General features: G+C 46.6%; 1 protein-coding gene across 1 annotated transcript; it reads left to right on the top strand.

Annotated features, from left to right (window-relative positions):
- The first annotated feature begins 14,010 nt into the window (after positions 1-14,010).
- On the top strand, positions 14,011-20,760 carry Ahsg (alpha 2-HS glycoprotein). The gene is made up of 7 exons (XM_028779675.1): positions 14,011-14,318; positions 16,157-16,267; positions 16,379-16,463; positions 16,764-16,927; positions 18,296-18,397; positions 19,430-19,516; positions 20,105-20,760. The coding sequence occupies exons 1-7, from the start codon at positions 14,106-14,108 to the stop codon at positions 20,402-20,404; spliced, it is 1,062 nt and encodes a 353-aa protein (XP_028635508.1). The 5' UTR covers positions 14,011-14,105; the 3' UTR covers positions 20,405-20,760.
- Positions 20,761-25,461: the final 4,701 nt, after the last annotated feature.

Genomic DNA, 25,461 nt, shown 5'->3' with positions numbered 1-25,461 from the left:
TAAAGGTAAAGGTAAAGGTAAAGGTAAAGGTAAAGGTAAAGGTAAAGAGTAAAAGAAAATCCCTGGTGCTCACAGGAGGCAGGGGAGCAAGTGGAAACCAGCTGTAGGATGTCAGAGCAGCACCAGGGAAAGCCACATAGCTCATAGAGGGGAAGTGGAGCTGGGACTCCGGAAGTGTGACAAATCTCCTAAACCATGAGGACCAACCTCTGGGAGGCAGGGAAGGGAGGCTGAGGAAAGAATATGGGGACAGGTGCTGACATACTCTTCCAAATACAGTCACAGATAGAGACCTTTCTATCTGGCTTTTGAGTCCATTCCAGTGTTTGTTAAGCCAGTTCCCCTTTGGAATTGCAAGCCAGGTCTATGTGCCTGCCTGCCCTTCCTCTTGACTCAGGTTGGGGTTCTTTGTGTTTATTCTAAGTAGATGAAAAGTCTACAATCTCAGTTGCAGAGAGAAAGAGAGAGAGAGAGAGAGAGAGAGAGAGAGAGAGAGAGATCAAAACACATCAAGTTGAGTGTATGAACTCTCTTGCACAGCCAGTTTTAGAACTGTAGTATAAAAAGCAGCTGAGAACACCTATCTCGATGTGGGAATTAACATGAAAACATTACACTCTAGTGGTCCACTGAGACTTTTAAGTTGCTGCTGAGTGAATCACTAGGTGGTGGGAAACTAATGATGTCCAGAGGGCTTACCAGTGAGTGGTGGAGGGCAGGCTTAGTCCACACACCCGCCACAGCTAGTCTCTGGACTCAGATACCTTCCCAGCACACAGCTCCTGGAGTGAGGTGAAAGCTTTCCAACCCATAAGGCCATGTGGTCCAGTTCTTGCTGAAGATAGCACTGGATCAGGGGAACACTGTTCCCACTGGGATTGGGTCGTCACCTCGCCCCTGGAGTCTGGCTTCTCTGCTATCTCCCTCTTCTGCTTCTCCCTCCTCCACACATATTCTTCTCTGACAATGTCACCAGCATATGTGTGTGTGTGTGTGTGTGTGTGTGTGTGTGTGTGTGTGTGTATACATACACATAGCCCCAAGACAGATCCTGGCTACTTCATTTGTGAAAGGAGAAACAGATCCTATGACAACTGGGCTGCTACAACATGTCACATGAGCACTGAAAATAATCTCCCCCACCCCCACCCCTGCCTGTTTATACGTTTAATCAAAATAGAAAGCATAAGAATGGCATCAGCTTTAAGCCACTCTTATTTAAATAGTTGACAAAATGCCTTTTATTGAGGAAAAAATGAGCAATTGAAATACTAGTGAAAATTCCAGGTCTGACAACCAACATCCTGTGTCTGTGTGTCTGTATGTGTATCTGTGTCTGTCTGTGTCTGTGTGTCTTCTGTGTGTGTGTGTGTGTGTGTGTATCTTTGTGTCTGTGTGTCTCTGTGTGTCTCTGTGTCTCTGTGTGTGTGTGTCTGTGTATCTTTGTGTCTGTGTGTGTCTCTGTGTATGTCTGTGTGTCTGTGTGTGTCTCTGTGTGTGTATGTGTGTCTATGTGTCTGTGTGGACTTGCATCTGTCTGTTTCTCTGTCTCTCCCCCCACTTGTGTCTATGTCTATCTCTGTCTCCCTCTCCCTTTCCCTGTCTCCCTCCCCCCTTCCTCCCTCCCCATCTCCATCCTTTCCTCTCTGACTCCCAAACACCCTGTGTGGGTGTTGGCAGATCAGGGTCACTTAAAATGATTGAGTCTAGTCAAAACTTGGCAAGAGTTGATCCAGAGCCTAGCATAATACAATTCTAGCATAATACAATTTTCTTGACTGGAGACCAAGAGCCACAGGAACCCTTGCACCTGGAACTGGGCTTGGCATCTGACTTTCATTAGGGCATAACAAACAGGATTACCCATTATCGGGGTATTAGGTTTCCTGGTGCCATTTTTCTAAACCCCAAGATGGTATGGCCTGTAAAGGAAAAGCATGTGAGGGTCTGTGGGGAAGGGGTGTTCTCCCCCATGGTGTGGATAGATGCTTTCACCATGGTGGGAGACTGGGAACTCATCTGACATGAGCAGAGGAGAGTGAGGCTCTCTCTGGGGATGGGATGCTGAGTTAAACCTCTACTCTGACACAGGGTAGGGGACCAAATGCATGAACAGCTGATACCGTGAGGCGACCTCTCATGTGGCACTGGGGAAGCATTACTCACTCACTGTAAAGGAAGAGAGTGCTGATCTGAATGGGGGGGGGGGCTGAGCCTCTCCCCACCCACTCGTGGTTGCCTGTTCCCTCCTTACCTGCTGAGGTTCTCTTGTCAATAGCTTTCCCCCAGACTGGTGTTTAAGGACACACAGAAAACAAGCTGACTGTGGACTTACATTCCATTGCATCACAAAGTAAATTAGCCTTGAACTGTTGGTTTTGGACTGTCTACAGGAGATAACAAGGTCACCTACGTGTTGCGTGTAGTTTCTGGGTTTCAGTGTCCTCAGCAACCATTTCCTGTCCCCTCTGAAATGTGATGTTCCCAAACTTACTTAGCTAAATGTTCTATAACCAGTTCAGTTTTCAAAATGTGCTATATAGGTGATATTTGTATAAGTAGGTATTATTTAAGAGTGATGATCTAGTGGCACAGGGACCATGTGAATACCGTGCTTTTTTTTTTCCCCCAAGGAATTGAATTGGTGTCCCTGGGCACCAGCTTCTTGCTGGGCATTGCTATCTGACCATGCAGAGAGCTGTGAACCCCCTCGATCCTTCTTCAAGATACTTCTGCCTAAATTTAGAGACTACCCTCTCCCTGTGTGTATCAATGCTTATCCCAGGATGCCACTCAATGGGCACCACTGTCTGCACCCAGGGTTGGCTGTCTGACACTGGTGACCCCTGCCAGGCTGTTGGGACAAATCCCTTCTCTAATCAGTCAAAGCATTAGAGTCCCTGAGAACTACTGCCTAATTCTTGACAACGGGCTTCTCCTGGGAGCCTTGCTTCTTCTTCTCTTTAAAGTACCTTGGCTTACCTCTGCACATTGCTGCCATCTCCTGGGTACTATTGCCTACCATGGATACCATGTTCTCTTGAGGAACACTTTCTGCTTGGGAGTCCTGATGCCTGTGGTGACTACTGCTTAGCTCTGGCACTGCTGCCTGTCACTGGGCACTACTGCCTGGTGTTGGACAGCCATTGCATGCCACCAGGCATGCTGCTTACCCTGAGCCCTGCTGGCCTTTTCCCAAGGCATCATCCTGACTCTTTGCTTGCTCCTATCCCTGCTAAGGTCTTGAATACAAGGGCCATACAGCATTATAAAAACTGTAGGATAGCATCTTTGTTTTCCTTTGTCCCTAGCTGGCAATGAGCATCAAAATAAAGCTGTTTAGACTTTGGAAGTCCCCTTCAGTTCTTATAATAGAACTCAAATGTTTCTATCAGTAGACAAATCCAAGTGATAGGCACTGTGGTGGTTTTTCTAGTTGATCACAGGGGCTCCGGTACCAGGCTACACCTTTTAGTCTAGGCTCTATCTCAAGCAGATGTGTTCTCCCCAAGAGCCTCCTGGGGAAGTACTGAGCGTTCTGCATCCAGATGCATAGGCACTGGGCCTGGCTTGTCCTTCTGAAACCTCAAAGCCCCAATCTTCACCCCCACCCCTTTGACATACTTCCTCCAACAAGGCCACACCTACTCCAACAAGACCATACCTTACCTTCTAACCTTTCTCAAGTAGTGCCACCCCCTGATGACCAAGCATCCAAACTTATGAGCCTATGGGGACCATTCTCATTCAAACCACCATAGACCCACATCCTTCTGTTATGTGGTCTGTTCCATCAGTCCCCAGAAAAGCAGCCATGCTGTCTGGGGTGTGTGTGTGGTATGTTAAATTGTCATGTACTATTTGGAAGCAGGCTGCACCCCCTCCCATTTCAGACCCAAACATGTTTATCTCAAAATGTCCTTCAACACCTAGGGTTAGGCTGGTCCCCTTAATTCCCGTAACAGAGAAGAAAATACATCAAAATAGCTGTGCCCTTGAGAACTACTCCCAACAGAGGTTACCATTGTTTATCCCATGGTTGGAAAGCGCCTGGAGCAGGAAAAATGTGAAAGTGTAGCCACCGCCAGTTCAGCCGCAGGAAGCTCACCTATGGAGAGAAAGCTCAACCAGGAAGCCCAGAAGACTCCCTGAGCTTCCCCAGTTGGTTTCTGCTGGATGCACCCAGTTTGATGATGTTGTTTCCACCTGTGGCTGTTTGTGTGTTTTGGAAATATTGCACAGAAGAGGGTGTTCTGTTTGGGACCCTCTATCCATCAAAACTGCAATTTTAGTTTTCCGGGGTTTCCCCAGTCGGCTTCTGCTGATGGTGCAGTCCTCTGATCTGATGTTCTGCTTTTTCTTCGCTGCTTGCTGTTTTCTTCTTTGGGACCTGCTTGGTGTGTAGTCAATAAACTCACTCACATGAAACTGAAAACGTGACTACCATGGATCATTGTCTATAGAGAACAGACAAGGTGGAGACTCAAGGGTCCAGAAAACATCTAGCTATCTCTGCCTCTGCCTCCTTAGGAGTTAGAGCTCAAATCTTGACAAGTCAGGAGACAAGAAAACCCCAAAGTTGGTTGAGTAAATGAAGTTGAATAATAGTGCAGGTCAAATGGAAAGCACAAATTGCAAATGGCTTGTCACAAGTCATCCCTAGTACTAACCGGAAATGATGGCACTTGGATTGGCTTAATAGGAAACGGCACTTGAAATGCAAATATTAGGAGAGAGGTGTTGAAAATAGAGATTGTGAGATTTTTCTAAAGAGAAATGACTTGTTCTCTCTCATCAAGTCTCTAGGTACTGTATGCGCTGACATGCGAGCGGTCTACTGGATCACTCCGGTTTCTGCGTGGGAAATGCATCACCTTGACAAGGAGAGCTGTGTCAGTGTGAGGTAGAGGATACAGACCTGGGTCAAAGTTCTACCTCTATCTGCTGTGCAAATCTCTACCCAGAATTGTTGGCATAAAAAGAAGCAGAGACAGCAAGTTAGAAGAAGGGGCTCTTGCCTGCTGCTCTGTATCTGATCTGTATTTTACTTACATAATTTTTTTTATAGTGTGGGCAGAGGACATAGGGCATCACAAATGATAAGCAACTCTACAAGTGAGCTATATTTCCAGCCCTTATGTTATTATTTTTCATTTTTATTTCAGTAACCATTACTTTTTTTTCATTAAGAACCCATTGATTTTTAAAATGCACTGCCCCACCTAATCGCTTCTCAGTGTTTTGGCTAAGATCAAACATAGAATGTGTGCGCGTGTGCACGAGTGTGCACACACACACACACACACAAACACACCCGCCATCAGCATTTATTTTGGAGGTGGAGTTTTATAACATGGTCAGAATTAATTTATTAATTGAGCAGGTACCTGGCAGATGAGCAGCTGGAGGAAAGGACTAAGAAAGCCCTTGAGAAAAAAAAACTACCCCTCAAAAGGGCAGCAGGGCATGGAGGACCCCAGCTGTGAGTAACTCGGAGGCAGTTCTCTCCGTGTCCAAATCCTGCCCCTCAGTTTCCTCCCCCTCCTGCTCATCTTTGCTAGAACAGGTTTCTCCTCTGAGGATGCTTGCAGCACTTGCTCCTTTTCTATTCTACTCAAGCTTGACAGGACTACAGTGGGCTTTGTGTGGCCCAGTGAGAATAAAGAGCCCAGGTTCCCTTGTTGGGGGGAAAAAACATTTAAAATTTCAAGACATCTAACATGCAGCATTTCACCAAGCACAGGTTGCTTCTAAGTGCCTAAACCTAGGCAATTCCTGGGAAGCCAACTCTGACCGTACTTGTAGATTCCAAGGGGATACTGAGAGTGTCACCAGGCAAACCATCTTTTGGGTACCCACTGGAGCTCCTCACAGGGGAGGTAAGATGTCCTCCTCCCCGCCCCACCCCCCGTGCCTTGTTTCTTGGCTCCAGAACTTTATGCCTGCTTCTCTGGTCTCTTAAGTCCCCACAGTCACTCACACCTACTGCCTACTGCACACAATCTTGAACCTTGTCTTGCTGACTTCCTCAGGTAGGAAACCATACACACACACACACACACACACACACACACACACACACATATATATATATATATAAATATATATATACACACACATATATATTCATATATATGTATATGTGTGTGTATATACATATATGTGTGTGTATATACATATACACACATACACATACACATACACATACACATATACATACATACCACTGTCTCTCTTTCTTCTTCTGGTTCCTCTCATTGCCAGATGCTACTAACACAAGGCTTGCTGGAAAAGCATGTTGATACAAAAGTAAAACACATGTGTAAGACTTGTCACTTTCACCTGTTGTAACCCTTCTGTGCTATTGGTAACTGTCTTAGGGTTTCTATTCCTGCACAAAACATCATGTCCAAGAAGCAAGTTGGGGGGGAAAGGGTTTATCCAGGTTACACTTCCACATTGCTCTTCATTACCAAAGGAAGTCAGGACTGGAACTCACACAGGATAGGAACTTGGAGGCAGGAGCTGTAGAGGCCATGGAGGGATGTTACTTGCTGGCTTGCTTCCCCTGGCTTGCTTAGCTTGCTTTCTTATAGAACCAAGGAGTCCAGGGATGGCACCACCCACAGTGGGCCCTCCCACCCTTGATCACTAATTGAGAAAATGCCTTACAGCTGGATCTCATGGAGGCTCCTTTCTCTGTGATAACTCCAGCTTGTGTCAAGTTGACACATACAACTTGCCGGTACAGTAACATAGACGGTCCTTGCCAGGAACCTTAAGTGTACGTCTTATCTAGTAATGGAAACCATCTCTGAAGTATTCACTACTATAATCACTCTCTTTACAGATGAGCAAGATGAGACTCAGAGAGTTTGAGGAACTTCCACAAGGAAAAAAATCCAAAGAGCCTTTATCCTTAGCCATTGGGCCATACTGTTTCTGACATGAGCTAACTGAAGGCAAAGGGCACCTTGTCTTTGGCATTCCCCAGACTACCTCTGTGTCCTCTCCATGACTGAGTATTAGGAACATTTTCTGTTGTTGTTGTTGTTGTTGTTGTTGAATCACTTTATTCAGAAGCTTTGGAAAAGGTTGAAGTCCACGTTGTCTGCTGTTCTGCGCAGGGCAGACCTTAGAGATCTCCCCGATGCTAAATGTATATTAGGACCATTAAGAACTACTATTTACTGGTAGCCAACCCTGTGCCAGGCTTCACAGTGAACACAGTGAGCTGATGTTATACCCTGAACTCCTCTGGTTATCTTTACTAGCCTAGTTTTAGTACCCATATTTAACTGATGGAGAAGCTAGGGCTTAGCAAGACTTAAGTTTGCTAAGTTGACAAATAGTGGCAGAAGGATTGAGACTTTGGTGTGCCTTTTGGCTCCTCACAGAGGCTCAGAATCATGCCCAGCTGCCCCAGAGCCCCACCTCCCATGCTGCTAACCTGTCTCCATCCTGCTCAGTCTCGCCTCCCAGCTCCTGCCTCTGCCTGAGTATCAGGATTCAGTGCCTGAGGTGTAGCCTGCCACTTATCCTGTCAAATGACTGGGCTTCTGGGTTCAAATCTTAGCACACAAAGAAAGTTACCTTGGCCCCAGGATCTGCATTTTCACTACTGTCTCTCTGGTGTCCTGTTGCTGGTCAATGTTTGATAAAAACAAATGCCACAAAAGATGGCCCACTGCCCCAAGTGTAGTCAAGAGATCAGACAGCAAATAAAAAATGCTGCCAGCCTAGAGCCTTGCTGGATTTAAGGCCAATGGGAGGCTCGTCCCATCTTGCAGTTTTTTCATTGAAGTCAATGTTTTCCCTGTACATGTTCAAGACACCTAATCAAGGCAATACATAGACAGGAACGTCTGTTTTGACTTCACTGTTAACCCTTTTGAGAGTCCAGATAAACCTCTGGGAACCTGGAGAATGCCTTCTGTAGTGGCGATTGGCCAGCTTCCATCCATTAATTATTGAACTGTGTACGTTCTACACGAACCGTGTCTACTCAGCTATGTAACTAATTGACTCATGACCACAAGACGACTTATCTCACTAGCCATTGGTGTCCATCTTGCCAACTCAATCATATGATGAGATTGTCTCAACGTGGATTTAGTTGAGCAGTAACTGGAAGGAAGAGAGATAATGGAGGCTAGAAAGCAGGGCAGGTAGAGCATGGATGTCCTAGAGTCCAGTGTAGAGATCAGGCATTTAGTCTGTGAACTGCTGAGGGAGAAAGCCAGGGACCCCCAGTGAGGTTTTAACTCAGGCTGGTGTAAAAGGAAAAAGCTCCTTCACAACTAGCGTTAACAATAGAATAGGCAGCCAGTGTGGAAGAGAAGTTCTTGTATCTAATTCTCAAGTGGACGCCAGGCACCAGAGGGAAATCTTGGAAGGGTGATTTCCAAACCCCTCTGTGGGGCCCGCTGGGCAGGAGGCAGGTTCTGTGGTTACAAGGTTGGATATGAGCGAGAGCTCTGCCCACTCTAGGGCTGTGTGCTTCTGGGCTTCAGGCTGGGGGCAGAAACCTTTCTGTGTGCTCACAGCAGGCAGCAGAGAGCCAGGCTGTGACATGCAGCAGGGAGCAACTTGAAGAAAAGGGACCATCTAGTGTAGCTTGTCCAGAGAATATTTTCTACATATCAGTGCAAAGATTCACAGGCTCTTAACTAGCAACTCCCTGCTGAACAGACCCACTGTAACCTCAACTATCCACAGGATGGATTACTGAATGTCCAAACTTAGCAGGTGCCAGGAGCCACTTGGTGCCAGTGGCCTCAGATAACCTTCAAGGGTGAGGCCCTGGCTCTTCTGAAAGTCTTCATGTTTAAACCCCAACAAGCACACGACATGGATCATTCTAGCCTCTCTTCTGTTGAGGAATGACACTCTTCACCTTGAAGTTGGCAAAAAGTAAAGAAGCCAGCAGGAGAGGTGGGCGTGGTGCTCTTCACTGGCCAGACTTTCCCTGAAAAACATGTAACTAGGAATAGTCTAATCATTTACCTTTTGTTTACCTTCTAAGCCCGCAGTTGAGATAACTTCAGTACCATCCAAGTCATCATGAAAGTTTATAGAGTTTTTTATTTTTAGAAAAAAAATGGTTTCTGAGTATTTTTCCCTTACTGAAATTATGCAGGCAGATGCATTGTAAGCTTTTATTCACTATTAACCAAACACATTATACTTTATATTCTTTTAGCCTCCCCTCCCCCAAAACCATGTTTTTGTTTGTTAATATTTTGTTTTGTTTTTAACTGCTAAGAAGTTGCTAGCTGATGAGGAGTGGCCAGAAGCCAATTCCCCAGCTTCCTCTGGGCTCGATATTCTTCTAGTTCAGGATTAATAGAAAAGCAACTGGACTGGGCCAAATCTAGGCTCTTGATGTGTTAGAGAGGTCAAGTTCTAGAACCTCTAGGAGGCTCTGCTTCTCCCCTATAAAGAAGGGAGGGTGGGAAGAGTGTGGCTCTCTTACTCCTAGACTAGGAGGGAGGGGATCCTGGCTGCCTGTGGAGGTGAGATCTCTCAGTGGCCACATGCCTCATGCCTTTGACCTTAAACTGGTTTTCTCTTTTGTGGGATGGAGCATGTGACAGGCCTCAAGGCCACATTGAATAGCATGAGGCAGAAAGCCTTCTTTCAAATGAAAATAGAAGCCTTCCTTTATTTCTTCTGGGATCCAGTAAAACCAGCTGCATGAATCATGGTACTCCTAGAGCCTGTCTCACCAGCTCAAATCATAAAAACAGTAGCAGTGGTGGCCAGCGGTGGCCAGCGGCTACAGCAATGACACTGTCCCTTGAAAAGGCAGAATGAAGAGAGAAAAGGAAGAAAGATCTGTTGATATCTAAAGGGTTTTTCTTGCCATACTGAGTGTACACCCTGCCTCTTCACTATAAACCAGACAGGAAAGAAGAGCTTAGGCTCAGAACTGAAGGGGGAACAACCCCAGGGGTGGCTCCTCTGTAAGCCTGGTACACCTTCATCTCTTCCTGGCCTCACTTCAGCCTGCCTCTGCTCTTCCCCTTCACATGTGCCCTCAAATGTAGCCTTTTGGATTTAGATCTGCAGAGCCAAGGTGTGACAGTTAGGACTGGGTCACTGTTTCTAATCTGTTTGCCTTTGTGGTCAGGTCCATGTCATCCAACTGTAGTTCTTCCAGATAAGTGGGTAGGTCTTCTGGGGCAATTGGTGCTGAATTACTCTCCCAAGATACTTGATGGATTCTGGGACAGGGCTAACTGGCATTCTGTTGGTTGACATTTTAATCTAAAGAAATAAAACCCAGTCTGTGTCTGTAGATGTTATGATAATTCATACAATAGCATCATGACAGTTTTGTTCTATCTGTGGTTCCCAAAATATCAGATATTACTGATGCCAGTGCAGGGTGGGGGTAGGGGGAAAGGAGAGGAGAGGAGAGGAAAGAAGAGGAGAGGAGAGAAGAGGAGAGGAGAGGAGAGGAGAGGAGAGGAGAGGAGAGGAGGGGAGAGGAGAGTCTTCAGGATAAATATTTTCTTCTTCCTTGTCCAGACACCTAACTTTACAGATAGTAGACACTCCCAAAATGTCTTCCTTTGAGCACGGGATTGAAGAAACAGTGGGTTATCAGGATCTAAATGTCTACCTTCATGGGGCTTTGGTCCTTGAGTCCGGTAGCTGGCCTGTGATTAACCCAACACTGTGGCTTCTTCTTCCCCATGGCAGCCAAGGCAGCCAATCCGGCTTCTGGCCTTTGCTGGCATTCACATATTCATGGTCCGGTCTGTGAGAAGCTATGTTTCTAACCACCACCCCTGCTGCTGCCTCACTTAGTATTTTACCTACTTCTAGTGCTTTCCTTCTGTGCTGAGCCCCACCCCCACCTCACTCCAGGCAGGGCCATAGAGAGAACTGACCTATGAACACGCTGGTCTGAGAACTTAGGTTAATCTTTTTTTGTCCTGGGGTTACATTCTACATTCACAGCTGTAAATACTGAATTCTCATCCCATTCATTCTCTCTCTCTCTCTCTCTCTCTCTCTCTCTCTCTCTCTCTCTCTCTCCACCCCTCTCTCCTCCTCTTCTTTCTCTTCTTCCTTCTCTCCCTCCCCCTCCCTCTCCCCATCCCCCTGCCTCTTTCCCCCTCCCTCTCCCTCTCCTCCTCCCACTCCCCCGTCCCTGTCCCTCTCCCTTTCTCTGTCTCTCTCTCATCCTCTTTCTATCAACTGGAGACTGAACCTAGGGTATTGGTGCTTGACCATGCTAAGCAAATGCTCTATCATTGAACTGTGTGCCCAGCCTTCCTTCTTTTCCTCTGAGAATCACAATTAAGCTGACCAGGCTGGCATTTAACCCACTCTGTAGCCCAGGCTGATCTTGAATTTGTGATCCTCCTGCCTCAGCCTCCTTAGTAGTTAGGATTAGGATTAACAGACTTGTGTTACCAAGCCTGGTCTAAATATTGAACTGTTTGTTTGAATGAGTCAAGCATATCACCTAGTCTAAAGGCTCCCTGATGATACATGGAGAGGCTCTGATGCCATTCTTAACTTCTGTCCTGAGATTTGTGCCACCATTAGTGCTGTCTAGTGCCCTGCTGCCACCTTAGGAACTGCTGATCCTCTTGTGTGCCCCAGACTGGGAACCTGTTCCCCTCCGCAAGCTTTATCACACTGTATGGAGTTCGGTGTGAGTACAGAGCACCACTGCCCCATCATGACGTGAGCGCTCAGGGAGAATGCAATAAAATAACAAAAGTGTACCAGCGACTTACAGAGTCGTTACAGACGTGTTTTTAAGCCTTTTAATAACGTGAAGCAATATTTACATGATAGTGCTAAATGGAAAAACTAAACAACTCTATTTGACACAGAGAAGTGAGGCATGTGGTTAAGAGCAACTGCCATCTCTCCTCTCACGTCACTGGGTGAGAGACAGCCAACCGCTAGCCTAAATAGCGCTGTTTGTTACGTTGCTATCTTGTCTTTTTTTTTTTCATGCAAAATCTTATTTTAATAGAATTTAGATCTCTTCCCAGGTAGCACTGGGAGATGCTCTGGAGTGGCTGGATGCCTGACTGGCTGGAGGAGGAGGGGGAGCATTGCTTCAGGGGTGCCCCTGTAGACTGGTGTGAAAGCTGCTTCCCAAAACTCCCCATTCCTCATACAGACAAAGCAGCTCCATTTCCCCACGGGAAAGAAGGCCTGAAAGGCTCTCCTGGCTGGGACTGGGAACCTGAGTGACCTGGAGCTGATGGGAGGGCTGTCTTACTTTGGGATAAAGCAGAGACAAGGAGGAGAGCATACCGCTCGCTCAGAGGCAGAGCTGTCAGGCTGATGGTGGATGAGCCGGGTTACTTGGCAGAAGATTCCAGAGCAGGCTCTTACAAAACAAGGGGAGGTGTACACACCTTTCCATCTTTGACTAGTGAGGCACTTCCATAAAGTATCCCTTTTCATTTTGGGGCTTGTTCTAACCCCAGTAGGGGACACGCTACACTTAGTAGGATGGGTTTCAATCCAAGTATCTGAATTGGGTTATGTAAAAGAGAGTAGATTAGGTATTTGAAAAAGAAGATTCAAAGACAAAATTTCAATTTTGAATACTCTCTATGGAGAGTAAAGTTGTGGTGTATGTGCCTGAGTTTATAACTTATAGAGCACTCTTGTCTCTCCAAGTATTCAGTAATGTCCAGATTTAGTAGTTTCAAAGAAAAGCTTAGCTCTCCCAAAGAGTTCCTATGTCAGGCCCTTACACTAAATTGGCAAACAGGCAATAGAAAATCAACTCTGCTAAATGACTAGCTTGATGTCTCTGAGAGAACCCGGGTTCCCATTCAGGTCTGTACATGTGTATGTAGCTGGAAGCAAATGCTAAATGAGCCTCTGCTGCCACTGTCTCTGCCCTGTCACCCTCCCTCTCTACCCATAACCAGATCAGATCCTACAAAGTTGATGCCATTAAGATTTCCTTCAAAAGTTTTCTCTCTCTCTCTCTCTCTCTCTCTCTCTCTCTCTCTCTCTCTCTCTCGTAACAAGTATTTTTTCCCTCTGAAGCAATATTAAACCACAGGAGAAATCCATGACTTCATGGTATTTGAAGTATGGTCTCTATGTGAAAGGCTTCTTGGCTCCAGGTCCTTACATGACATTTCTGAAACCTGTCACTGTCCTGCACACACTCCCTGGAGGTCATGTCTGGGACTGTTAAAACCCACAGGCACGCTTTCCTCTTGTTGAGGTTGCAAAGAGTGTAGAGCAGACCTTTGTTCATAATTGCCCTTGCAGTACCTCAACCTGAAATGCTGGAGTCCAACCCAGAACTGTGTCAAATGAATGGCTCATAGGCCGGAACTCCACGGCGTTGGCGGGGACCAGAGTACTACTGATGCCAAACGGCCAGGCAGAAGAGACAGCCTGCCTATGCTGTTCCCTGCAGGGCCTGGTGGTGAGGGTTACAGGGAGGATGAGGGTGAGGGGAGAGGGAAGTCATGCAGCTACGATGGTCACACCCCTCCCTCAATGCCATAAGAACTCCTTCCTTTCCCTTCCATTCTTCTTACTGAGGACTTGGGCATCTCACATGGCTCACAGCATCTTTGCTACATGTGTGGACCTTATTCTCCTTCTAGGACTTATTCTTCTTGAAGGAGATCAATCACCAACATTAGAAGATTTATCAAGAGCATGCTATTGCCCCAGCATCTCATACTCGGGGTGCCAGGCCATGCTCATATTCAGGTAGATGACACCCACGCACACACTGCCACTGCAGCTGCGCTCTGCACTGGCCGTGTCCACTTCGACCCTCAGCCATCCCCTCTCTCTGCTGTTATGGCCATGTTCCAAGCAGACTTTGGAATATCTTCCCCCACAGCAGCATTGACTTTGGCAGATCTACTGGGGATAGATGATGTCCTAACTTATTTGCTTTACCAGAGCTGTTGTTTGCAAGGATTATTTGGAACCAGAACAAAAATCATCCCACGCCTTTACGCAATTCCTTCAGCAGACTCTGTCAGATAAATTAAGCCCTCCACCCCTCTGTTGGCCTAGCTCTCCAAGCTGATTATCTGGGCTGCTCCTGACATTTGCCCATCTTTCGGGACCTCTCTGGAGCAGCCATGAAGTCTTTGGTCCTGCTCCTTTGTTTTGCTCAGCTCTGGGGCTGTCAATCAGCTCCACAAGGTACAGGGCTGGGTTTTCGAGAATTGGCTTGCGATGACCCAGAAACAGAGCAAGTAGCTTTGATTGCTGTGGACTACCTCAATAAACATCTTCTTCACGGATTCAGTCAGGTCTTGAATCAGATTGACAAAGTCAAGGTGTGGTCTCGGGTAAGTAATCCTACCATGAATGAGCTGAATGAATTTATGTTGGGGGATCTAATCCAGTGCCCCAAAGGCTAGCATCTTTCAGTGGAGATAAAACTGCGGCAGAGACTGGTCTCTTGCTAAGAAGCGGAAAAGGGAAAGAGAGAGCAGAGGAGGCCACATTAGTACTGTAGTCATGCATCTCACAGAGGATGCTCCCATGGGGAGAGGAAAAGACCCTGAAGCATAGTTCACAGACCACAGTCGGAAGGTGGGACTTCTTGGGAGAACTTGGGCTCCTATATGCTAATTTGAAAATCACCTCTCTTTCTTGGCTTCTATTTATCTCTGATTTGATGGGTGTCCATGTGTGACAGCCCTTTAGTGCGGATCACTTTGTTAAATCCTCCCTTCCCCCATTCCAGACCTGTCTGATGGCCATGCTCTCCTTGGACAACAGATGTCATACGTTAACAGACTGAAACCACGAAACCTCCAAGACTTCTCTGCTTCTCTTTTCCTCTTTTCTGTCTTCCTTCCTTCCTTCCTTTTTTCCTTCCTTCCTTCCTTCTTTCCTTCCTTCCTTTCTTCCTTTCTTTCTTTTTTGAGACAGAAAGTTTCTCTTTGTAGTCCTGGCTGCTCTGGAACTTGCTCTGTAGACCAGGCTGGCCTCGAACTCTCAGAGATCCACCTGCCTCTGCCTCCTGAGTGCTGGGATCAAAGGCATGAGCCACCACGCCAGATTATTTGTCTGCTTTTAACATGCAAAGTTGGAAATTCCATATGGTTCAGTTTAATGTAAAGATGAGAAGGACAAGGTTGTGTCATTAGAGACTTACGATTTAGGAGGAAAATTATCAGGATGCTCAGAGTGAGGACTGACAACCAGCTTTACAAAGGGACAGCTGATTTGAAACCAGGGTTTTTCCTGGCTAAGTTTTAAGGGAAGTTGGCAAAAGACTTACTGGCCAGCTCTCTGTCTAATATGCATATACATACACACTAGGGAAAGCCGTGAGTGAGCACTGCGCATGCGCTACGTGCAGATTCCAGGCTGCTCACTGTGGGATGCCCGAGCAGATCTGGAAGTCCTGTGTCTTCAGGGGGTCATTTGGGACATCCCTGGACATAAACCCACTGCATCTACCCATGGTAGTTCTGAGGTCTCCAGTAGAGTGAAAATGATGGATGAACTAAGTTGGGTTGAGAGTTTTTAAACTTTGGGATATTTCAAGGTGTAAAAGGGGAATACATAAACAGGGCAGAGTACTGAACTCCGCAAAGGGTCCTGCAAGCTTCCCAGAAGGCTTCCACCCTAGTGATGACAGTTTCCTAGCCGCAGAATAGACAGGCAGCGAGCAGGAGATAGGACTCTATATCCAGGGCCCAGTAAGGTAGCCGATAGAAAGAGCCAAGCGGGGAGCAAGAGAAACTGTTAAAGACATGAAAACCCAAAGAAGGGGTAAGTGGGCAACCAGAGAGAAGAAAGAATGAAGTAGAGTGAAGGATAGCAAAGATAATATACTGTGAAAAATAAAAGCTAGCCCTCAGTGCCACTTCTCCTTTGTAAGGAGAACTCAGAATAAGGACTGTGGCTGGGACAGCTGTCCCAGTGCCCTAACCCCCCTTCCCCATTTCACGCCCGTTCTATCTATAGTGGAAGACAATAACTAAACAAACAAACAAAAACCATTGCAGCATTGCAGCGCTAGTAAGGGTAGAGACTGGTGAGGCTGGCCCCTCCTTACTCCTCCAAGTTCACCCTCACCCAAGCTCCACCATGGGGCTAGTGTTCACACTAGGTGGCACACATTGGATCGATGGAGTTTTGGTTCACTTCTTCCTTCCTTTGGTCTCCACAGCGGCCCTTTGGAGAGGTGTATGAGATGGAAGTTGACACACTGGAGACCACCTGCCATGCTCTGGACCCAACCCCCCTGGCAAACTGTTCTGTGAGGCAGCCAGAGGAGCATGTGAGTGGTACCTTATGGTGGGTGGGTGGCGTCTGTCCCACAGCCCTGCCAGGATGCTCCCTTAGTGAGCAGCCAGTGGCCCTAGATGTCAGCACCGGTTTCTTTCCGCAGGCGGTGGAAGGAGACTGTGACTTCCACATCCTGAAACAAGATGGCCAGTTCACTGTGATGCATGCTCAGTGTCATTCTACGCCAGGTTAGAAAACACGTCTACTCATTTTTTATCCTGTAGAATGAGAAAGGAATCAGAATAGTTTTGAATTCAAATAGTTCTCACTTCCTTGGTGAAGATTCCGGGTCTTGGGATTTCTAACACCACCTTTTGGACGAACTTTGTCCCTGTGGCTGTGAGTTGGTGACACCTCATACAGCTGCTTGAAGGTTGAGAGAAAAAAAGACATGCTACATTGGAGCATGAGGAGCCCTTTCTAAATAAGCAAGCTGTGGTGAGTACATTGGACAGCTGCAGTTAAGACCCTGTCGTCTTTCTGTCCAGACTCTGCAGAGGACGTGCGTAAGTTTTGCCCCCGGTGCCCAATCCTGGTCCGGTTCAATGACACCAATGTGGTCCACACCGTCAACACTGCCCTGGCTGCCTTCAATGCAAAGAATAATGGAACTTATTTTAAACTGGTGGAGATTTCCCGGGCTCAAAGTGTGGTAAAAACTTAATTCTCTTTTGGTAGATTTGAGCAAATTGGTGGCCCTTGGGGAATGTGTGTGTGTGTGTGTGTGTGTGTGTGTGTGTGTGTGTGTGTGTGTGTTGGGGGGGATAACCAGAAGAAGAGGGAACATTGGTTGAAAAACTAGTGGGGGGTCTAGAACTTTGAGGACTCCCAAACGCTCAGCAACCTTATCCCAAACTGAGCCACTCCAACATAGTTCAACCACAAGCAGGAAGCAGGTAGCACCCTGGCTTCCTGGCTGGACTTAACACCTCATGGGAGGGCTCTGGTCAGCAGGACACATTCACTGGGGACCACACATTTATACCCTACCAGTAACATCTGCAGCCATCTGGGAACCGATACTAACAAAGGGACGGGCAGACAAATAATGGTTCCTAATCTGCCTTTCAAATCCAGATGTTGAGATTGGGAGGGGACCATCTAATTGTATGAGCAAAGTAACTATTTGGGTGCAACAGACTTGGAATGTTTAAGGAAGCTGGCAATGGAAATAAGTCAAGACATACTTGCAAATACATTAGTATAATGTAATTCCTGGAAAAATTCCCATCCCGTACTACACCAGGTTCTGTGCTTGCAAGGCTCCAAGCATTGCAAGGAAGGAAGTGTAATGACTTCTGTTTGGATATTGATGTAGGAGACTGGGGTGGGGGATCTCTTTACTCCCCCACCCAGCCTGGAATGACCAGAACATTGGGTTCCAATGGTTAGGGGCCAGGAGATGCGGGGTTCCCATCCCTGCTTGCCTAAAGTTAGCCTCTTGGCTTCCTGTTTCCTCTCTGAAAACTTACCTCTGCCCTGGGTGATGGACAAGAACACTTACCAATACTTTGAGAAAACTCAGCTCCTACCTCTGAAGCCCAAGCATCAGGCACAATCCTTCCAATTGCCCAGGCCACACGCATAGCCTGTGTGATTGTGTTCTCTCAAACTGTGCCAGACTGTGGCCTCCCTATCTCCCTCCCTTCCTCCCTCCCTTCCTCCCTCCCTTCCTCCCTTACTCCCTTCCTCCCTCCCTCCCTCCCTCCCTCCCTCCGCCTCCCTCTCCCCTTCCTCCCTATCCCTCCCCCTTTCCCCCTTCCCCCCTCCCTTCCTCCCTTCCTCCCTTCCTCCCTTCCTCCCTCCCTCCCTCCCTCCCTCCCTCCTTCCTTCTGTCCCATCTTCCCTCACCCTCCTTCCCTCCCTCTCACCCTTCCTCTCTCCTTTGTTCCTATCCCTCCCCCTTTCCCCCGTCCTCCCTCCCTCCCTCCCTCCCTCCCTCCCTCCCTCCCTCCCACCTCTTCTTGCCCCTCTCATTCCATACCATCTTCCCCACATGTGTTCTCATTTTTATTCTCAGCCTATCCCAGTGTCTACTCTCGTGGAATTTTTAATAGCTGCCACTGACTGTACTGCTCAAGAGGTCACAGATCCAGCCAAATGCAACCTGTTGGCAGAAAAGGTGAGTGGGACAGACCCTGGGGCTCTTGCCACCAGGCAAATCTGGTTGTGGAACAAAGTATCTTTTTGCAGTTTACATCTTGGGGCTGAAGAAATAAAGTAAAAAACAAACAAATAAACAAACAAAACGTGCAAAATGTCCACTTGTGAAGCTGGAGAAATGGCTCATCAGTTAAGAGCGCATACTTCTTTCTCTGTTCATACAAAGGGGTCAAGGGGGTCAAGGTCAGTTCCCAGCACCTGTGTCAGGTGGGTCATCTTTAACTCCAGCTCTGACACCTCTGGCCTTGCACACATGCATGTGTGTGTACGCACACACATACACACACACACACACACACACAGAGAGAGAGAGACAGAGACAGAGAGGACATCAAAGTCGTACTCATAGTGACCTCAACTCATGGTTCAGTAGTGTTCGCAGCATTTATTTAAGATTAAAAAGAAAAACCCACACCGTATTACCAGTAGCTCTCTCCCTGTGTTACCACCATCTCAGTGATTACAGGAGAATGTTCTTAATCTCATAGTATTTCTGTATATTTACTGTTAGATGTGGAATTGCATACCATATATTTTCTTAGCAAAATCCATAAGTTTTAGTTAATACAAAGTAAGGATTTATTAAGTAAGATATAGGGTTCATTAATAAAGTGATAGCTAGCCGGGCAGTGGTGGCACATGCCTTCAATCCCAGCACTCAAGAGACAGAGGCAGGTGGATCTCTGAGTTCAAGGCTAGCCTGGTCTACAGAGTGAGTTCCAAGACAGCCCAAGCTACACAGAGGAAACCTGTCTTTAAGAGAGAGAGAGAGAGAGAGAGAGAGAGAGAGAGAGAGAGAGAGAGAAGATTGATTTTCATTACATGGCTATGACTTCTCTAGAGGGGATTGCGCAGAAATTATAAACTTAAAGGGGGTAAATGTAAAAAAAATTAGAAGTTTCTTTGTTTCAATATATTATACTATCACTGAAAACCTGGAGAGATCCATATTTTGCATCATTTAAAATAACCCCTGTCTTTCTTGAAACAGCAATATGGCTTCTGCAAGGCAACTCTCATACACAATCTTGGTGGGGACGAAGAGGTTTCAGTGGCCTGCAAATTATTCCAAACGCAGGTAACTTCATGGATGTTCTTCAAAACAGTGTCCCCTTAAGACTACTGTAGTGGATCAGTAATAACGGGACACTTGCTGTCCTGCCCTGAGCCCTGAAGTGGAGTGTAACACTGCAGTATGTGCACACTGGGTGAGGGATATTTCAGCCGTGCTTTCCCTCCCAAACTCTGGTGGGTGCGGGGAAACAATCCCTGTGTGTAGTTGGCAAGGCCACCTTGTTATGTGTGGGAGGTGGGAGTGCTCTTCCTAGTTACAGAGACCACGTGGGCTGGTCTGCCCAGCAGTACCCAAGTACACATGGCAAGGAGTGAAGGTTCTCTATGGGTGGGGAGCTTCTAAATGATTACATCTGTGGAAATCTACAGGGACTCAGGTAATAGAGGTGAGACTGGAGCTCCATCAGCCAGTTACCGCTCTTCCTGTGATGATCCTTAGCATCTTACCCGCTCTCCTTAGCTAGATTCTTCCCAACTAAAAATCATTACTGCAAGGGAATAGTGAGGGGTGTAACCAGACTCATAGGGAGCGGTGCCATAGGAGACCGTCTTACCTACTGAAATGGTCCTCTCTCCACCTGTGCCCCCACAGCCCCAGCCAGCCAATGCCAACATAGCAGGTCCTGCACCCACAGTGGACCAAGCTGCGCCTGCGGCCCCACCAGCTGGCCCACCTGCATCTGTGGTGGGAGGACCCATGGCAGTCCCTCTAGGACTTCCAGACCACCGAACCCACCATGACCTACGCCACGCCTTCTCTCCTGTGGCCTCTGTGGAGTCGGCCTCAGGAGAAGTTCTTCACTCACCTAAACCAGGCCAGCCTAGTGATGCTGGTGCTGCTCATCCAGCGCCCCCCATGTGCCCAGGGAGGGTCAGATACTTCAAGATCTAGATTCAACTCAATGAAGTAAGGTTTTGGCAGACAGAACACAGCCACCACTGAAGCTGGGGGCCTTGTCCACTGACAAAGCAAGTACCATATCACAGCTTGAGTTCCAGGTCTCTTCATTCCTCTGAGAACAGGGCCAGAGAAGTGATGGCCAAATTTGATGAAAGGCATAAAACCAGCAGCAATACTGGCACTGGTGGGGTAACAAACTACTGCCATCATTTCTCTGCCTTCTCACTGACCTCATACAAAACAGTTGCAACCGCGACTCTGAAAGGTGCTCTTGCCAGTCTTCGACCTAGTCAGAAATAAAAGTGCCCAAAGGGAGCTTTCTCAAATAAGAAGGTTCTGAGCCAAAATGTGGTCATGATCCTTGTCTACCTCCTTTCAGTCTCCCTGTGTGTGGTCTGTCCAACAAGCACACCAATGTTACTTTTCCAAAGTTTGCATGAGAAGAGAAACAGAGGGGAAGCAGGAGAAAAACGTCTGCTGGTTTGCAATAATCAGGAAAGGATGAGAGCAAGATGTGTCTGAAGCTCATGGGAGATGAGAAAACAATTCTGCCCACAGATGGAGGACCAAAAACATTGTTAAGGGAGGGCTCAGTGCCTAGGCTTTGTAAAGACAGAAACTTCTGGCTTTCCCCAACAATTAGGGAAGGAGGGATCAGTGATGAACACAGGAGTCCTTTTCACTGGCTTTACTCATTATGCATGCTCAAAACACCTCTTGATGGGGCTACTGACGTGATCCATGTGATCGCTTTGCAAGCCATATAACCTGAGCCCAGATAACCTTGCAAGCCAAATAACCACAAAAAGGCAGAAATCTTATAAAGTGAGCTTGGCCTTTCTAGTTTCATGTACTACAAGGCCAAAGAAAAAGGTCTTGTTTCAGAACCCTTACAGAGGGAGTCTGGGAAGGTGGCCTGTGAGTGACTGTAGATGCTCAGGTATCCAGATGGTACAATGGACGTAGTCCCCAATGTAGGCTTGGTCCTAGCAGTGCCAGTGTGTTTGTACTACAGCATTCTGATACCTCACTCCTGGGCCTTTCTGGGAAGGGTATTAATGTGTAAGACCAATCACAACTGAGAAGAATGAGCAAGTCAGGCATTGCCACTTAACTTTGTCACCTACCTTGAAGTTTTGTCAACATTACAGAAATAAAAGGTCCAGAAAAGCAAGAAAATCACGGGGGTCAAAGCATCCAGATAAAAGGAGGAGGCTGTGGGCAGGGCAGACAGGATACGAACTGACAAAAGCCACTGTTGATGACTGACAGGTTGTAGTGGGTGCTGGCTGGTGCAGTTGCACTAGGAGGGGTAACCTGAATGACAAAGGTCATGAGGAGGAAACAGAGAGCAGACAAGGTCCCCTTTATCAAGTGGATTATGAAGGGAACAAGAGATCAAATATGGTTCAAAGAAGTAAACAATAGGAAGAAAAGTTTCTCTTTTAAGAAAAAGGATTCAGAGTATTGTTAGGGAAACAGAAAGAAGTGGGGAGAGACATGATGAGCAGGTGTTAGCAGGGCTCTATTGTGGGAATTCTCCTCTGCCCTTTAGGAATCTCCCCAGAGGATTCCAAAGAGGCTCTCGTCATCAGGACTGCAAAGGAATTATCTATTTTTCCACTCTTGCTGCACACAGGAGTGGGCTGCGAGAAAGTAGCCCTGGTATCAGAGTTTCCCCCAGGGTGGAGAGCAAGTGTACAACCCGAATTAAGTAAAAAGAAGAATGATATTTATTGAGCTGTTTTTAACCCAAGAAACAGCTGGATCTGGGAGTTCAAAAGATGTCTTCAAGCCTCATCCTAACTGCTAGCCACACCCCTCTCCTTGCTTTCATTCTCTTCAACATGGCCACCAACAGCTTTGCATCTGCCCAGCCCTCCTTGATGGAAGACCAGCCAATACAGCAAAGGAATGAGCATTCTAGGTCAGAACAGCAGGCACTCGGGGCACTGTGGCAGGGGGTGTTAGTCCAGAGGTTTTCAATGAGAGTGGCAATGTGGACTGGTTTGCATGGAAGAATTGAGGGCAGATTATCTGGAGAGATGGCTTAGCAGTTAGGAGCATTTGCTGTTCTTGCAAAGGCCCTGAGTTCAGTTCCCAGCACTGGTCTGTTTCTCCAGTTCCAAGAGATCCAATATTCTCTTCTAGCTTCTGTGGGTATGAGACCACATATGGTATTCATAAATATATGCAGGAAAAAACACTCATACACATAAAATATAAATAAATTTAAAATAAAAAAGTTACTTATAGGCCGTGCCTCTCAGCCTGGGGATGGGAGCAGAACCACACCACACCTCCGAGAGTCACTTGGAAGTGGAGACATTTCCTCAGGGATGCCATTGACATTCAGAGGTCTGACACTGGAGCTGGCAAACATTCTGAAGTGTTCAAAACAGCCCTGACAATGATTAAACAATGCCTAGTCATCAGAGGAGTGCCAAAAGTAGCTACAAAGTTGCTTGCTGGAAAATTGGTTGAAGCTGCAGTCTAGGATAGAACCAGAGCCTTCTGGGGGAAGTGAATGTCTGAGGTGGTGGGCAGCAGATGGGCCCCAGGTGTTGCTGTTGGACTTGGCTTAGCAGTATGAAAAATGGCATGGTCTGGAGTTATGCCCTCGCAAACGGGGGTGGGAGTGGGGGGGAGTGTGTGGGGGGACAGTGGGACTGTCATGGGACTAGGGGAAGAAATGCTGTTCTGTACCGTTTGCATTAATTCAAATTCTCTTTCCTCAAAGTTTTCCTGTTTAGCTGACACATATAATTACCTCGTGGTTTTTAAGGAAGCAGTAAGGTCAGACAGACCTGCAGGAGCTGGGCCACAAGGGTTTCCCTTTGCTTCTCTGCTCCCCTCAGGGAAACAAGTGTGTGGAATGTGAGCATAAGCAGATGCTACAAATGTATACATGGAAACCGCCTGACACCTTCTGGGTTTACACACCCTCTCCTCCCTCTCTCTCTCTCTCTCTCTCTCTCTCTCTCTCTCTCTCTCTCTCTCTCTTTCTCTCCCTCTCTCTCTCTCTCTCTCCATGCGCACATGCGTGTGTATGTGTGTGTGTGTGTGTGTGTGTGTCTGGCTGAATGGCTGGATGGATGGATGGACGGCCATCTCTCCCTCTTCAGCCCTCTCAGCTTTCTCTTTCTTTGCTTAGAATTCAGTAGTTTCAGAGGCCAAGTTCTTGACATTCTCTTAAATCTATACTGTCCATTTGGCAACTTTGCCCTTGCTTAAGACTATCAGTCAAGCATAGATCCATTTCCCTGCTTTGCTCCAACTCAGATGTCATCCTGAATCCAGCATGGCACCTCTGATGCCTCCAGAAGTTCTATACTTGAATTTACCAGGAAAGGTTTCCTGGGCAGCTTATTTTCTGTAAACAATGCTTGCTGAAGACTTAGCATCACTGAAAAGTGAGTTATTTTAGAATAGCTTCATCCTAATTTACAGACACACAGTAGGGGAATGAGTTAGAAACTAATAAGCCTCTACCCTCACAGACTGTCTTTATAGCAGTTCTGACTGACATTTGCATTTGCTGCTGCTGTTGTCTGTCTGTCTGTCTGTCCGTCTGTCTGTTTGTCTGTCTGTCATTGTTTGAGGCTCACTATCTAGCCTAGGCTGACCTGGAACTCATGATGAAGCTCAGCCTGGACTCAAATTCTTCATCTTCCTGCCCCAGCCTCCCAAGTATTGGTTGTGTCACCCACTGAGTTTATATTTTCTTAAGATCATCTTTAGTATTTTTCAAAATGTTCCTTCCTAAATTAGAGCCTTACCTATGTTCCACTTAGGTGGAACATAGGTAATCACATCTGTTCTCCACTGGGTTTCAGGCGCATTTCTAAGTATTTGTACCATCACTGCCAATCACCTACATGGACAGATGTGTTGCTTTCTATTTCTGGGATAGATACTATGACCAAAAGCAACTTGGAAAGGAATGATTTATCTGGTTTACAAGTCCTGACCACCGCCGTGGAGGGAAGCCAGGGCAAGAACTCAAGGTAGGAGCCTCTAGGCGGAACCGTAGCAGAGGTCATGGAGGAACGCTGCTTACTGGCTCCATCTTTGTGGCTTGCTTGGTTTGCTTACTGTACAACTCAGGACCATCTTCCCAGAGGTGGGACCACCCACAGTGGGCTGGGCCCTCTCACATCAATCACCAATCGAGAAAATGACCTACTAAGTTCGAATTTTAGTAATCACAAGTAAATCATAAAAACTTTTAAAAATTCAAAATGAATTATCAACCTATATCATATATCACTCAACATCGGTTTTGGCTTTGTTGAGGCAAGGTCCTGTTACATAGAGCAGTCTCAGTTCCCAAGTGCTGGGATTACAAACATATAATCCACTATGCCTGGCTCAAAACACCAGTTATGTAAAATGTTAGAGGTGATAGAATATACTATTTTTCCCACTTCTGACTATACTTTCTCTACTTGGATCCAAGGACTACTAAGGAATATGTGACATATTGCACTGGGTTATAAAGACTATTGTCACTCTTAGTATATGTATGTGTGTGTGCACACATGTATATGTATGTGTATGCTTGTGTATATAATATTCAGTCAAGAACTGATGACTCAGCCTTCCTTTTACATGGCCTGCTAAAACTAAGAATGTCTACAATGTTCACCATAGTATTACTTCAAGAACAAAATTACAAATATAAACTGTTTATAACTTATTGTATATAAGCTATCTAGCAAGCTAATGCATCACCTCCAAGAACCAACTGGCAGAAATTTAAAATCCTGTCATTAAAAGTAACAAAAGAGCTCTATCTGCTCTTTCTGCTGTCCCTGGTTAAGTTCTCAGCACCCACAAGACTCACAACTGTCTGAAACTCCAGTCTCAGGGGAGACTGATGCTCTCTTCTGTCCTCTATAGGCACAGACATACATGGAGGCAAAACACTCAAAATAAAAATAAACAAATAAATATAAACAAATAAACATAAAATAAGCCAGGCAGTGGTGGCGCACGCCTTTAATCTCAGCACTTGGGAGGCAGAGGCAGGCGGATTTCTGAGTTCA

This window comes from Grammomys surdaster, unplaced genomic scaffold (assembly GCF_004785775.1).
Source record: "Grammomys surdaster isolate TR1022 unplaced genomic scaffold, NIH_TR_1.0 361, whole genome shotgun sequence".
Classification (NCBI taxonomy): domain Eukaryota; kingdom Metazoa; phylum Chordata; class Mammalia; order Rodentia; family Muridae; genus Grammomys; species Grammomys surdaster.
The sequence above is the reverse complement of the archived record's forward strand: the minus strand, read 5'-3'. Positions and strand labels throughout refer to the sequence as shown.